This window comes from Aethalodelphis obliquidens, unplaced genomic scaffold (assembly GCF_003676395.1).
Source record: "Aethalodelphis obliquidens isolate GAN/ISIS:26980383/991018 unplaced genomic scaffold, ASM367639v1 scaffold25, whole genome shotgun sequence".
Lineage (NCBI taxonomy): Eukaryota > Metazoa > Chordata > Mammalia > Artiodactyla > Delphinidae > Aethalodelphis > Aethalodelphis obliquidens.
The window spans coordinates 30,029,367-30,041,921 of NW_020837969.1; the positions used below are offsets into that span (position 1 = coordinate 30,029,367).

The 12,555-nt window shown below is 50.5% G+C and overlaps 1 protein-coding gene across 5 annotated transcripts in view; it reads left to right on the top strand.

Moving 5' to 3' along the window:
- Window positions 1-12,555, top strand: part of PLEKHA2 (pleckstrin homology domain containing A2) — a 57,547-nt gene that overhangs the window by 22,746 nt on the left and 22,246 nt on the right. For all 5 annotated transcript variants that reach the window (XM_027122873.1, XM_027122874.1, XM_027122871.1 and 2 more), the window contains 3 exons: window positions 3,363-3,419; window positions 9,417-9,465; window positions 10,860-10,957. In XM_027122873.1, coding sequence (XP_026978674.1) covers window positions 3,363-3,419; window positions 9,417-9,465; window positions 10,860-10,957 — 204 coding nt within the window. The remainder of the gene's footprint in view (window positions 1-3,362; window positions 3,420-9,416; window positions 9,466-10,859; window positions 10,958-12,555) is intronic.

Below are 12,555 nucleotides of genomic sequence, written 5' to 3' on the forward strand. Positions count from 1 at the left end.
CTGGGCCTGTTTAGGGGATGCTTGAAAAATGAATGTGCGCTTTCTGATCATATTCCACTTGATTCTGATTCAGTGTTTTTCCGGGTGAGGCTTGAGCCTGGGCCTTTTAAAACAGGCTCACCGGGAGAGGCTGATGTGCACCAAAGTTGGAGGATGGCGAGCACGAATTCAGGCGGGGGTGGGAGGGCAGGGCAGGCTGCCGCGGTAGACAACAAGGCTTTGTGAAGGCAGGGCCTCCCATCCTTTCCCCGGAGGACGTGGTGCTTGCCTGGGCTCTGACACCTGGCCCTCCCCAGGCGCTGGGCCCTGGTGATCCTGCCCTGACATCTGGCTGCGAAGCCCTCTGCTCAGGCAGCTGGCACATTCTTCCTGGCCCGGGAAGTGTCTGCCCGGGGCCGCCATCCTGGCAGCGAGCTGTTGTCGTTCATCTCCGAGGTCCAGCAATCGGAGCGGACACTGAGCCATCCGTCTGGATCAAGCCTCTGTGATCTTGGCGCTATTTTCTCCTGTGATCTTGGCGCTATTTTCTCCTGTCACTCACTGGGTGGGGAGGAAGGTGGGGGGAAGCTGCATTTTCAGACATGCGTCAGATTTTCCTGGCTCCTCGTGGAGGAGGGAGGTGCCTGTGAGCCTAGGAGCAGGCAGGCCGAGGGTGGGCCGTGGTGAGGGGCCTGGGGACACCCCCGTCCCAGGGTAGCTGGGCCGGGAGACTGATGTGGCCTTGTCTCTGAAGCGGGAGAGTTCAGGGGGGCAGGGGCTGAGGGTGGAGCTGCCCTCCCTCTGGAGGGTAGGGGGGAGAAGTCGTTGGAAGGGGATCAGCTCATATCTGGCAGGACGCACAGGTTAGTGTCTGAGTGGCTCCCCAAATCCCACTTCATCGCTTGTAATTCAGGCTAAGGCTCTGGAGGCCTTCAGGATGCGGTTTGGGGTGAGGAAAGCAAGTTGAGCAAGAGTGGCTCTGAGACTTGGCATCTGCGTCTTGTAATTAGCGCTCTGGGCCGGGGATGGGAGCTGCCCTTTGCTGGGCTTGCGCTGTTTATTCTTATGTAACTCTCACAACAAGCCTAGGGAACGGGGCGGATGAGCCCCATTTTATAGGTAGAAAAACTTGCCTGAGGTCCTAGGGCGATAATGAGCGAATTCCAGACGCTCAAGGGTTTGAAATGACAGTGTGCTGCGTCTAGGGTATCAGCGTGGAAGTCAGGAGACCCGAGCCAGTTGTGTGACCTTGAGCAAATCCCCTCACTCATGAGTCACTTTCCTCAAGTGCAGAACAGGGGCTGGGGGAGGGCCAGGCGCCCAGTATCCAGCAGAGGCCTAGGGTGGTTCACGGCCTCCTCCGGGGCAGTGTCAGCTGCTCACTGGCCTTTTGGGGTGCTGTGGCTCCTTTACGGACTCTGATTTAGGGATACAAGGCCTATCTGCCATTACCCAATAGAGATTTTTCTTTTCTTTTCTTTTCTTTTTCCGGTACGCGGGCCTCTCACTGCTGTGGCCTCTCCTGTTGCGGAGCACAGGCTCCGGACGCGCAGGCTCAGTGGCCATGGCTCACGGGCCCAGCCGCTCTGTGGCATGTGGGATCTTCCTGGACCGGCGCATGAACCTGTGTCCCCTGCATCGGCAGGCGGACTCTCAACCCCTGCGCCACCAGGGAAGCCCCCAATAGAGATTTTTCTAAAAAAAACCCCCAAAAACAAATGCAATCACTATGTAGTTAAAACAAATGTGTAAATCTAATCGTCCATATTCAAAATGCTAAATCAGCTACTCAAAAGCAGCTTTTAGACTTATGGCCTCATTTGCAAAAGGGGGGAGATGACCTTTCTAGATTTCTCTCTAAATTTCTTGAGCTCTGAGAATCCTTTTGTTGTGGTTTTATCCTCATCCATTTTCTTGTGAATAGGAAACTTCACACATTGCCTTTGCTTCAAGTGATGCATGTTAGTTTAGGTAATTGGGCCTAGAAGGACATTTCCCTGCCACCTAAGGTATTTCTTAAGGGCAGTCTCCTGGAATGACGGGTCATTTCACCATTGACCCTTTAGGAAGTTTACTAAATCCCCATCGTCCTAGGTTTGCCTCTGTTTATTGCTTTGAGAAGACCCCAGGTCTTCAAAATGAGGGCTTCCAGGTTATTCTTTGAGGCCTACGGCAGCAGTTTAAGAGGCCACCAGGAGCTATGGACACCTCAGGTCCCTGTGGGATTGGATTTGTCAAGTTATAAATGAGAAACTCCACAGCTGTGATTTCTCATCTTGGCCATTTTTTTGGTACGCTACTGCCCATGTGTCTTCATCACTTCATTTCTGACAGTGGAGAAGTTAGAAAGCCGAAGAGATTGTGCCAGGGTGGAATATTGCCAGACAAGGTGCCTGTGAGTTTCTTGATGTTTTAATAGTGCACTGACTTAGTGTTTTATAGTGTATGGACATCATTCCGTTTGGTACTCATAAGTGTCCTTTGAAATAGACTGAACAGCTATGTTTTTTTCTTTTCTTTTTTTCCTATATTGTGTGAACCTGTACCCTATTTGTTAAGAAAAGAATTTGAATTTGAAGAATTATTTATATATATATATATATATATATATATATATATATATATAAATAAATATATAAAATAGCTAACACTTGTTCAGGGTCATCTATATACCAGGGACACTTCCAGGTGGTGTAAATCTATTAACTCATCCTTAGAACTGTCTGGTGAGGTAGGTACTATCATTATCCCTCTTTTTACAAAGGGAAAACTGAGGCTTAGCAGTGAAGGAACTTATTCACAGTCAAATGGTGGAGCCCCCAATTTTAACCACTGTACTAGAATACCTCTCTATAATAAATGAGGCCGAGGGAAACGTTAAGTCCACATACCCACAGCAAGAATTATCACTATTTTACAGACGAGGAAAGTGAGCTGAAGAATAGGTAAGTGACTAGAGAATGAACTTATGGTTACTAGGGGGGAAGGGTAGGGGAAAGGGATAGTTAGGGAGTCTGGGACTGACAGGAACACACTGCTATATTTGAAAAGGATAACCAACAAGGACCTACTGTGTAGAACAGGGAACTCTGCTCGATACTCTGTAACAACCTAATTGGGAAAAGAATTTGAAAAAGAAGAGATACATGTATATGTGTAACTGAATCACTTTGCTGTACACCTGAAACGAACACAACATTATTAATCAACTGTAGTCCAATATAAAATAAAAAATCAAAAAAGCAATAGGTAGGTGACTTGCTCAAGGTTGCAAAGCCAGAAAATGGCGTCAACGGAACCAGAATCTTGGTCTTCTGACTCTTAGTCGTGCTTCACTGCCTCAGATAGCATCCTTCTTAAAACGCAAAACATGTGTCTTTCAGAACCTGGCAGTTGGGGCAGGAGCCGTCGGATCTTTGCAGCTGACCTACATCTCGAAGGTAACGTTGGCCTGGAGCTCTGGGGATTCATGGTCCGTGAGTAGGTTGAGGATGTAAACCAGAGGAAGCGTCACACGTCGGGCATTGGCATCTGGGGATGTTGCTTGGCCATAAAGTGCTCCCCTTCCGCGGTGGCCCGTGGAAGCTTGTGGCTGACTGGGGCGGGGTGGTGTGTGGTCAGCAGGTTCTTGGAGGGTGGCCTGCAGCCTCTCACTCCTGGCACCCAGCAGTCAGTGATGCTGCCAGCTCCCGCAAAGGAGGGATGGGGGGTGGAGGGAAGAGTGGGACGTGACTTTGTTTTTGCAATCGGGACAGAAAGGAACACAACAACAAAAAACCTGGTGACTGAAAAGGATTCTCCCGAATGGCGTGGTTCCACTGGTGTGGCTCACGAGGAGTGAGGGCTGCACTGGAATTATATGCATTTCATTGAAGGGCCAAAAGTTAAATTATAATTAAATCACCGTGTTTTCAGAATGATATTTATATAATTATTTAATTATAATTAAATCACTGTGTTTTCAGAATGATATTTAATTTTTAACAACAACAGACACGTGGTCAAACCAAAAGCATGGGTTGAAGTATATTTTTCATCTTCCAGTGCATTGGCAATTGCAAAATAAAAATTAATAAAGGAAAAAAGGAATTTAATATAAGGATATAGAGGTGAATTCAGTGTCTAACATTTTTATTTATTTAAATAGTTATTGACCTGTGATGACTTCCTAGTCTTAGCATTTTGTGTCTTTTTATTGTCATCGTTCTTCTTTTCACACACTTGGTTCTTGGTAGGTTCGCACAGCAGAGGCACTTCATGTTGGCCCAGTACCCAAGTAGCCTTAATCCCTTGGGCCTGTGTCATAAAATGCATGGATCATTAACAACTAACTGTCCCTGACACCTTTCAACTACAGGGCTGGGCTTAGTAACTGACCAACTTGGGGCGAGTGTTGAGGGGATCTCTAGAACATGGTCACTGGATCACTGTGGCGGGGAGGCTACGAGCGCCCCGAGGACGTGCCCAGATGAGCCAGGAAGCCATTCAGCGGCCAGATAAGGGCTGGAGGGTCGGGCGGGCAGGCCGACAGTCCGTCCCCTGGTCCTGTTTGCACAGACAGGGCGAGAGCAGCCCCTCTTCCGTGCCGAGACCTGGGTGGGGCCTGGGGCTGCTTGCTGATGCCCAGACGGAGCTGCTGAATTCAGCTTTGTTCAGGGGCCCCTCCCTGGAGCAGGCACCAGCGCTGAACTGTGGTGCAGCAGTGATAAAAAAAAAAAAAAAAAAAAGGCCGGGAGATTTAGAGCCTCGTTAGAAAGAGGAGCTCTGTCCAGTGAGGAGAGCCAGGTGGCGCCCAGCCAGGACCGAGGTTCCGGAAGGCCCGCTCTCCCCACACACCCCTCACGTCAAGTCTCTTGGGGACCTCGGCTTCCTTGTCCACGTTCTCCCATCCTCAGGGGGGATGAGGCCCTGATCTGAGTGGCCCCTGGCTCCTTTCTGTAACAGGCTTCGGGAGTCCTTGGGCAGCCCTCCATCTCAGCTGGGCCGGAGGTGGGAGCAGCTGCAGGGGCTGCAGGCCAGAGTCTGGCAGACACAGCCGGGTGCCAAGGCAGAAGCTGCAGGCAGTGTCTGAGCGCCTTAGAGGGAGCAGGGAAGGACCTGCGAAGGGGGAAGGGCCTGTGGAAGCAGGCAATTTGCATGCCTTGTGGTTAGAATGTGGCCGCCTCCCGGCCCAGAGGTCGGAGGCCTGGGCCCTCCCCTCTTCTGTCCTGTCTTGCTGAGAGCTCATTAGGTCATTTCGTTAGGAGGTTCAAAGAAAGAGGATTCAGAGAGCGGTGAGCAGAGAACCTCAATGTTAATGAAACTCCAAACCCTCTCCTGTTTGAGAGGGTTTTGTCGTTGTTTTTCCTGATGGGAGACGAGTGAATACAATCTCCTGCAGAATCGTGATGTATAAACGTAGCTCAGATGAGGGTTTCTAGATTTCTCAGCTTGGGAGGCTGCCGTCATTTAGCAGGGATGGTCCTGCCTTTCACCCTTCATGGACAGGAGAGGCAGGACTGGATGGGTTTTGCAAAACCCACAGCTGCCACTGGGTCAGGTTTCACAGAGAGGAGAGCCTTTAACTGCTGCCTGACCCAATGTCAGAAAGCAGGGGTTTTCCCAGAAAAACATTTAGCCGGGCGCTGGTATCACATTCAGCGTTCCCGGTTACTTCTTGTTAACCCCTAGGTGTTCCCTCCCCGAGGAAAGCGTTTGCCCGGCAGTGGCAGCCTGGCCGGAGCGTCTGTGTGGCCTCTTCGTTCAGGCGTGCTCCTTCTTGCAGGCTGGTGTTGGGAAGATGGGGTCCTTCAGAGAGGCCAGCAGAGATAAAGGTTCTTGACTTGACAGAGGCAGGACCAATTCTTGGGCAAACCAGAAAAAAATGGATGCTGGCCTCTGGTGCTACCCACCTCCCCGCTTTGCCTGGGGGCCCTTCTCTTCCACACAGCCAGGCCCACCGTCCCACCTCCAGCTCGCGTTCCGTTTTGTCAGGGCCTGGCCCTTCCTTAACTGTAACGAAGACCCTCCTGGAACAGTGTTCCTGGCTTTTGCAGGAGCGGGGTGTCAGGGATCCTTTCTAAAGCCTGGTGAAAAGCGTGGTCTCGTTTCCCAGGTAAATCACGCATGTGTGATTTCGCCTGTGGCTTCAGGGCCCCTTGACTCCCTGAAGCTGGTCCAGGGACCCCAGCTTAGAGCCCCTCCGGCTGCTCTGGGTAGGTGGCTGCCCCTTCCCCTGCTCTGGATGCCACCTCGTGGGGCAGGGTCTCTGTGGACACGGAGGCCGCGAGCTGCACCGGAGCTCCGAGACCGTGGCCTGCTGCTGCTGCTTCTGCCAGAGGGGCCCCAGCTCCACTTCCGGCCGAGGGCAGACAGGGTGGGGCGGGCTAGCAGTGCCCCGGCGTCCCACGACTTTGCTGCTCCTGTGGTCTGTGCGCGATCTGATAAGAGCAAGTTCCTGAGAGTCTGTCGAGCTGTGGGGCGGCCTCGCTTGCGTCATCCTGCGGGTGACCCATGCCCGTCCCTCCCTCACGTCCCCACCGCCTCTCGCTGCCTTCTCACCGAGGATCCATCCGTCAGCCACCGTTGTGCAGCTACTTAACTGCAGCCAGCGTCAGCCTGTCAGCCACGCTGCTTCTTCAAGAGCCTCTGTTCCTTCACTTCTTGTGAAGAAGGCTGCACGGCCTGTCCTGGTTACCAACAGACGGTAGGGGTGGGAGGAGTGGGGCTATGCCTCCCAGGTGGCAGGGATTCTGCTGGGGGGGGGGCCAGAGCTATACCTGGAGCTACGTATATTCATGGTAAGTGAGACCCCCCCCCCCGCCCCCGCAACCCTGGCCCTTATCTTGGAGGGCGCAGCAACCAGTAGCTATGACTTTGTTTTCTTCTTTTGTCATTCCGGGACTCTAAGAAGGGGACAAGTCATTCCGCTCTGGCTTTGCCAATCGGGAAGCTGATCAGAGATGTTGAGGGTCTTACCCTGGCTCAACAGCCCATTAGGGCTGACCTGGAACTGAGGTCCTGTTAATTCAGCAAGAACTGCTTTGCCAAATAATCCTTCTGTGGTCACCATGAGGCAAATTATAGACATGCACGCATTATTAGACGTGTAATCGGCATACCCCCAACTGAACGCTGGATAAACATACAAAAACAAATGAAAAACCAGGCCATCTCTTTGAAAGCTTGGGTTCCGGTAATAAGCACATTCTCCCCGGATAGGCTGGTAATAAGTTGTGGTCAGAGTGGGCCTGTTTGTCACCCAGCCAGGGTGAAAGGGCCCACAGCGGTGCTGTCTCTTGTTGATGATAAATTGTCAGTGTCGGGGAGAAAGAACAAGTCCCCTAATAAGCCAGAGAAAAGTCTCGAAGCACCCAGCTTTTCACTGTCATTTGAAAGCCAAAGGTAGAAGGGCAGCCGTAAGATAGGTGGATACTGAGGACCAGGATGGCCGAGGCAGTTCTGTGACGGTCATACAGGAACCAAGGTTATACAGGAGGTTAACAAGGTTAACAAGGTTATACAGGAACCAAGGGCAGGACGCATAGGAGCTGTGGGCTCAAGGACCTACAGGAACACGGATGCTGAAGGAGGAAGCACATGAGTCACTGACAGATCAGAGCATCAGAGGCAAACAGGATAAAGGCACACAGCGTGGCTCAGATTGAATTCTGGGGTCTGAATCGCAGGAGAACAAGATGGCGGGGGCCAGGACTCTGCGTCCTGAGGCTCCAGCGCACGCCTCCTGGGAGTGCTGAAGATGTAACGGAACTTGCATTGCGTGTGTCTGTGCTCAGGATATGGGGGCTTACCTTTGCATAAATCTTCATGTTTTTCGGGACTATTTAAACACTTTCTTAGGCCCTCTGTCCTCCACCTCACGTCATGGTAAACATATCAAAATACACTCACATCCCTCGTTGACCCTAATTGTCCGGCTGTAAGATATTTGAAAGGATTTAAATCATTTTACTTTTGGAATGATTTGGCTGTAACTCATTTAATTTATGATTGGCTCTAATTTCTCGGCTGTCGTCTTGCACATCCAAGGATTCTCAGGAACCAAGAAAATCGAAGCTACTAATTATTTTCGAATGTAGTGTGATTTTTGTGAATGTTTAATTGAAACGTGAATGAAGTTGACTTAATGTGTGACATCTTGTAGGCATTTATTTAAATACTTGTCAGTGAGGTTGATATAATGTTATACAGACATTTAATTAAATATTTATTAATGTTGCATTGTTTTAGGCCCCGGAGAAGCTCGCAAGGCCCTCAGCATTTTGCCCATTGTGCCAAGCACGGCACGGCATGTGGAGTGGGTGTAAACAGCCCCTCCTTGGTTGAGCAGCTCCTGTATGACAGGATGGCTCAAGTGCTTCACCTGCACGGTCACATTTAATCCTCACCATAGCCCTATGAGAATGTGATTTACTAACCCTATTTGATAGAACAGGAAATGGGGGTCTGACAACGGGGCCTCCTGGGTTTGGGGGCCAGGTGCTCTGGCACCAAGCCCGGGCTGTACCGCCTGTCCTTCCTTTGATCTTTTATAGGCTGCCACCTTGGTGCCCGTCTTGAGTACCCCGGGCAGTATTAAGGTTAATTCCCAGGTACCGTGGTGGATGCCGGCTCCAGCGAGGTTCAGCCCCCATCAAGGGCAGTCACCTAACTCCATGGGATGGAATCTGCTTTCCTTAATTTGTTCAGTGTATTTGAACCTGAATGAGGTGGGCTCACAACATGCACATACTCAGGAATATACATGTAAGAGGCAGGCTTGAAAAAGCAAGATAACACAGCAGGAGATAGAAAAACCCTTCTGCTTCAATACAGGTATGCTCTCTGATTCCATCGGCCCCTCTCCGGGCAAGTGCTTATTTTCATGGTGAAAACAGTCAGGGTAGAGATAAGGGAGGCTGGTCAGTTGTCCCAGTGCAGTGAGTGACGGGCTGCCTCACCTTTCTGCGAACTCTGATTGGAATCTATGTATCTGTGACAGTTCCACCTTTAATTCGAAGAGCTGTTTAGGGAGCAGGTTGGTGGTTGGGAGAGGAGTGGAATCTTGCTCGTGTGAATGGGGCCAGTGCATGTTTGTGGTCCAAAGAGAAGTTTTTCAGGACTCAGTGGATTTTAAGAGTTTTTGCAAGGATGACGATTCGACACAGATAAGAGGATAGTGATTATCTCCGAGGGGTGAAGACGGGATTCCATGAGGGAGGGGCACACAAAGGGCTTCTAAGAAATAGGACCGATAGTGGCTTATTTCTTGATGTGAATGATGAGTGCAGGGTTTCCACTTAATTATTAGTTCTTAAAATGTTCAAATATGTTTTATATACTCTTCTTTTTGTATAAAGTTTTCCCAATTTAAAAAATTTGAGGAAAAAATTCCCCCCACAACTTTACAACACTGTTGGAAACATATTCATGTTTCTTTTATTTTTCATTTGATTTAGGTGAGCATAGCCACCCCAAAGCAGAAACCCAAGACTCCGTTTTGCTTTGGTAAGTACTGAGCCCAGGATGGGTTTTCTGAACACTCCTACAGCAGCTTCCTCTTTTGAGTGGAGACAGTCCTGTGACCACATGTGACTTACACCCTGTGTGTGTGAGTGCTGTCCCAGCCATGTCCGTGGGTCTCAAGTGATACTCCTTTCCTTGGTCTCCCTGCAAAGATTGTTAACACATGAGACAGAGGCACGGGGGCCAGTGATGTCTCAGTTTTCCCGGCTCCGCAGGGCGGGGTGCCGGGTATCTACCTGAAGTTTTCGGGAACCTTCATCTCAGAGCAGAGTAACGGTGTGCTTAGGAAACGTGGAGACTTGAAGGAGTTGGGGGATCATAGAAAAGGAGGAACGTTCTGTTGAGTGTCCTGTTGCCAAATGAGTGACCGGTGAGAGTGACACAGGAAGCAGAGCTGCTCAGTGGAGGCAGGTCATTGAATCATCAGTATTTAATTGCCTTCCACTGCCTTCTCAGCGCTGTGCTGAGTGCTACGAGCAGATGCTAACAGATAGCTTCTGTTGTCTCTCTGGTTCTGAGTGTGAGCTCCACGAAGGCAGGGATGCTCCTCTGCTTTGTCTTTGCTGTATCCCCGGCACTTAGAGTGTGGTTCCTGGCACACAGCGGGTACTCACTAAACATTTGCTGAATGAATAAATGAATGAACTAAGGGACTCTCTGTCTACCCGACAATGCTCACCTCCTCCAGTTCCGGCTTATTTATGCCTGGAAAGTAAAATGGTCCTTTGATCTGTCCCCTTTCCCAACTTCAGGTTGCTTCAAACTTCTTTTGTGCTCTTTCACCCACTCCCTTTAAATATCATGACCAAGCTCCAACATGACTCTCAGATCTTGTGGTCAGCGGATCTTAAAAAAAAAAACAAAACAATGAACCCAGAAGTAAACTGTTGACTTTATGGAGTGCTCAGAGGAAAGACCAGGTTGAAAATGAGGTCCAGGTCACAGACTTGATCGCAGGCAAGCTTCGTTACATTTCTCAACCACAGACAAGACCCCTAACCTGGGTCAGTTGTGCCAGTGGAAACTAGGGACACTGGGGCCAAAATTATATATGTATCATCATGACGGTCAATCTCTCGGTGCCTCTGAAAAGCTGTCCAGGCGTGTGTCTTAGGGATGGTGGATGAGCTGCCTCCCAGCAGCACACTAAGGCTATTGTTGTTGTCTTGTGGCCAATGGAATAATCCACACCTTTTAAAAATGAGAGCCCACTGCTTCCCAGATATTCACGCGGGTGACTTTGCACCGTGGGAAGCATCTTCGTCTGCGCGGCGGGGATCCTCCGCCCTGCTAGTTGAAGCGCCTTGGTTTTGTGGAGTCTCTGTGTTGTGTGTGTTCTGACCCGGGTTCTTTCTTCGTCCCCGTGCCTTTTGCAGTCATCAACGCCCTCTCGCAGAGGTATTTTCTTCAAGCCAATGACCAGAAGGATCTGAAGGACTGGGTCGAAGCCCTGAACCAAGCCAGCAAAATCACTGTATGTACGATCTTTCTCCTTTCTGGAGGGGGTCAGGGCCTCTTCCCCGCACGGGAACGACCCAGATGGCGGCAGGGGCTTTCCCAGGACCCTGTTCCAGACTAGTTCCCCTACCTCTTCTCACACCTTGTCTGACTGACCACAAGTTGAACTGAGAGTCTGCGTTTGAATCAAGCTCAAGGGGAAGTTTATGGAGTGTCCCCTTTGTGCTTCCTGGGAGGGGAGGGCTCCTGGTCAGTCGTGGTTTGGGTCATTCTGGGATGCTGATTCAGAATGTGGCGGGATTGGAAAATGGATTGCTGACTCCGAGAAACAGAGTAAAGGAAACTCACATGAGGAGGGAAGTCGGAACTTGTCCCTGGCTTGGGGGAGACTCTTCTGACTTTAGGAAGCCACCTGGGGACCAGTCCAGGCCATGCACCGACCTGTCCTGGGAAAGCCTTCCGTTTATAAGCACCAGTTTACTGGCTGTTCTGTGAGGACTCTTGTTTTCCTTGACTCGGCTAACGAAGAACTCCTTTCTTAGAAATACAGAAAAAGAAAGGGAGACGGGTAGGGAGGAAGAGAGGGGGAAACTATGTTTGGAAAAAACTGGGCCTTTAACTGATAATATAGGCAGGCTTCGGGCATGCAATCCACGCTTTGCTGAAAAGCTTGATTTTCTGTATCGTACAGTCAGAAATGCTTGCATTCTAGTGACTTCCGGTAACAACCCTTCTGTGCTGGGGCAGATCATCTTCCCCGGTATCTCAGGGTTCCCGTGAATAAAGTAATGGAAGAGACCTGTGCGCTCTACCCAGCCCTTGTGATACCGCACCCAAGCAGAGTACAAAGCGGATTTGCTTGTTGGCCCGTTATTCTGATAAACGTTGGTAAACCTGTGAAAAGAGAGAGAAATGCCGGGGTGGCATGGGGGAGGGAGCCACTCACTCCCTTCTGCTACCCACATTGTTTGTGTGTGCGGCTCTAGAATGTTGACTTTAGTAAAGGTTTTCTTCATTCAAGTTGAGGTCTTCACCCTTCTGTGTCTTCCACAGTCTGGGGAGTTTCTTTCAATGTCTAATACCTTCTTCTCGTTAAGTGTTTCCTCCCTTGGTCCTGCCTGGTGAACTGGGCTACACAGCCTGCAAGGCAGCGGTGGCCTCTGCCTTGCTGTTGTGCCTTGAGTGTAGAGTTGCTCTAAGCAGCTAGCTCCCCGTCCTCTTTCCTGGCCCCACTGGACAGAAGTGATTGGCGACAGGAGTGGGAGGGAGCGAGATGGTACCGAGAGGCCGGGAGTCCAGAGGCCTGCGGGGGTGGCGCAGCCTCTGCAGAGGCTCCGTAACCTCCAGGGCCTTCCTGACTTTCCTTTGCTCTGTTTACACATCTCTTCGCTCCTCCTGCCAGAGGCCCTGTGTGACAGAAGGAAGAGGAGGGGTACCCTCCTGCCTGATTACCTGCATTTTTATCTTAGGGCACCTTGTGTGCGAAGTGAAGCATCCCAGGGGAGATGCAGAGATGAAAGACACAGACAGCGTATCCAGTGAACCAAGCTTTCTCACGGGCCACATTCATCACCCCTCATGTCACTCCTGTGAGACAGGTGCATTCACTGCCAT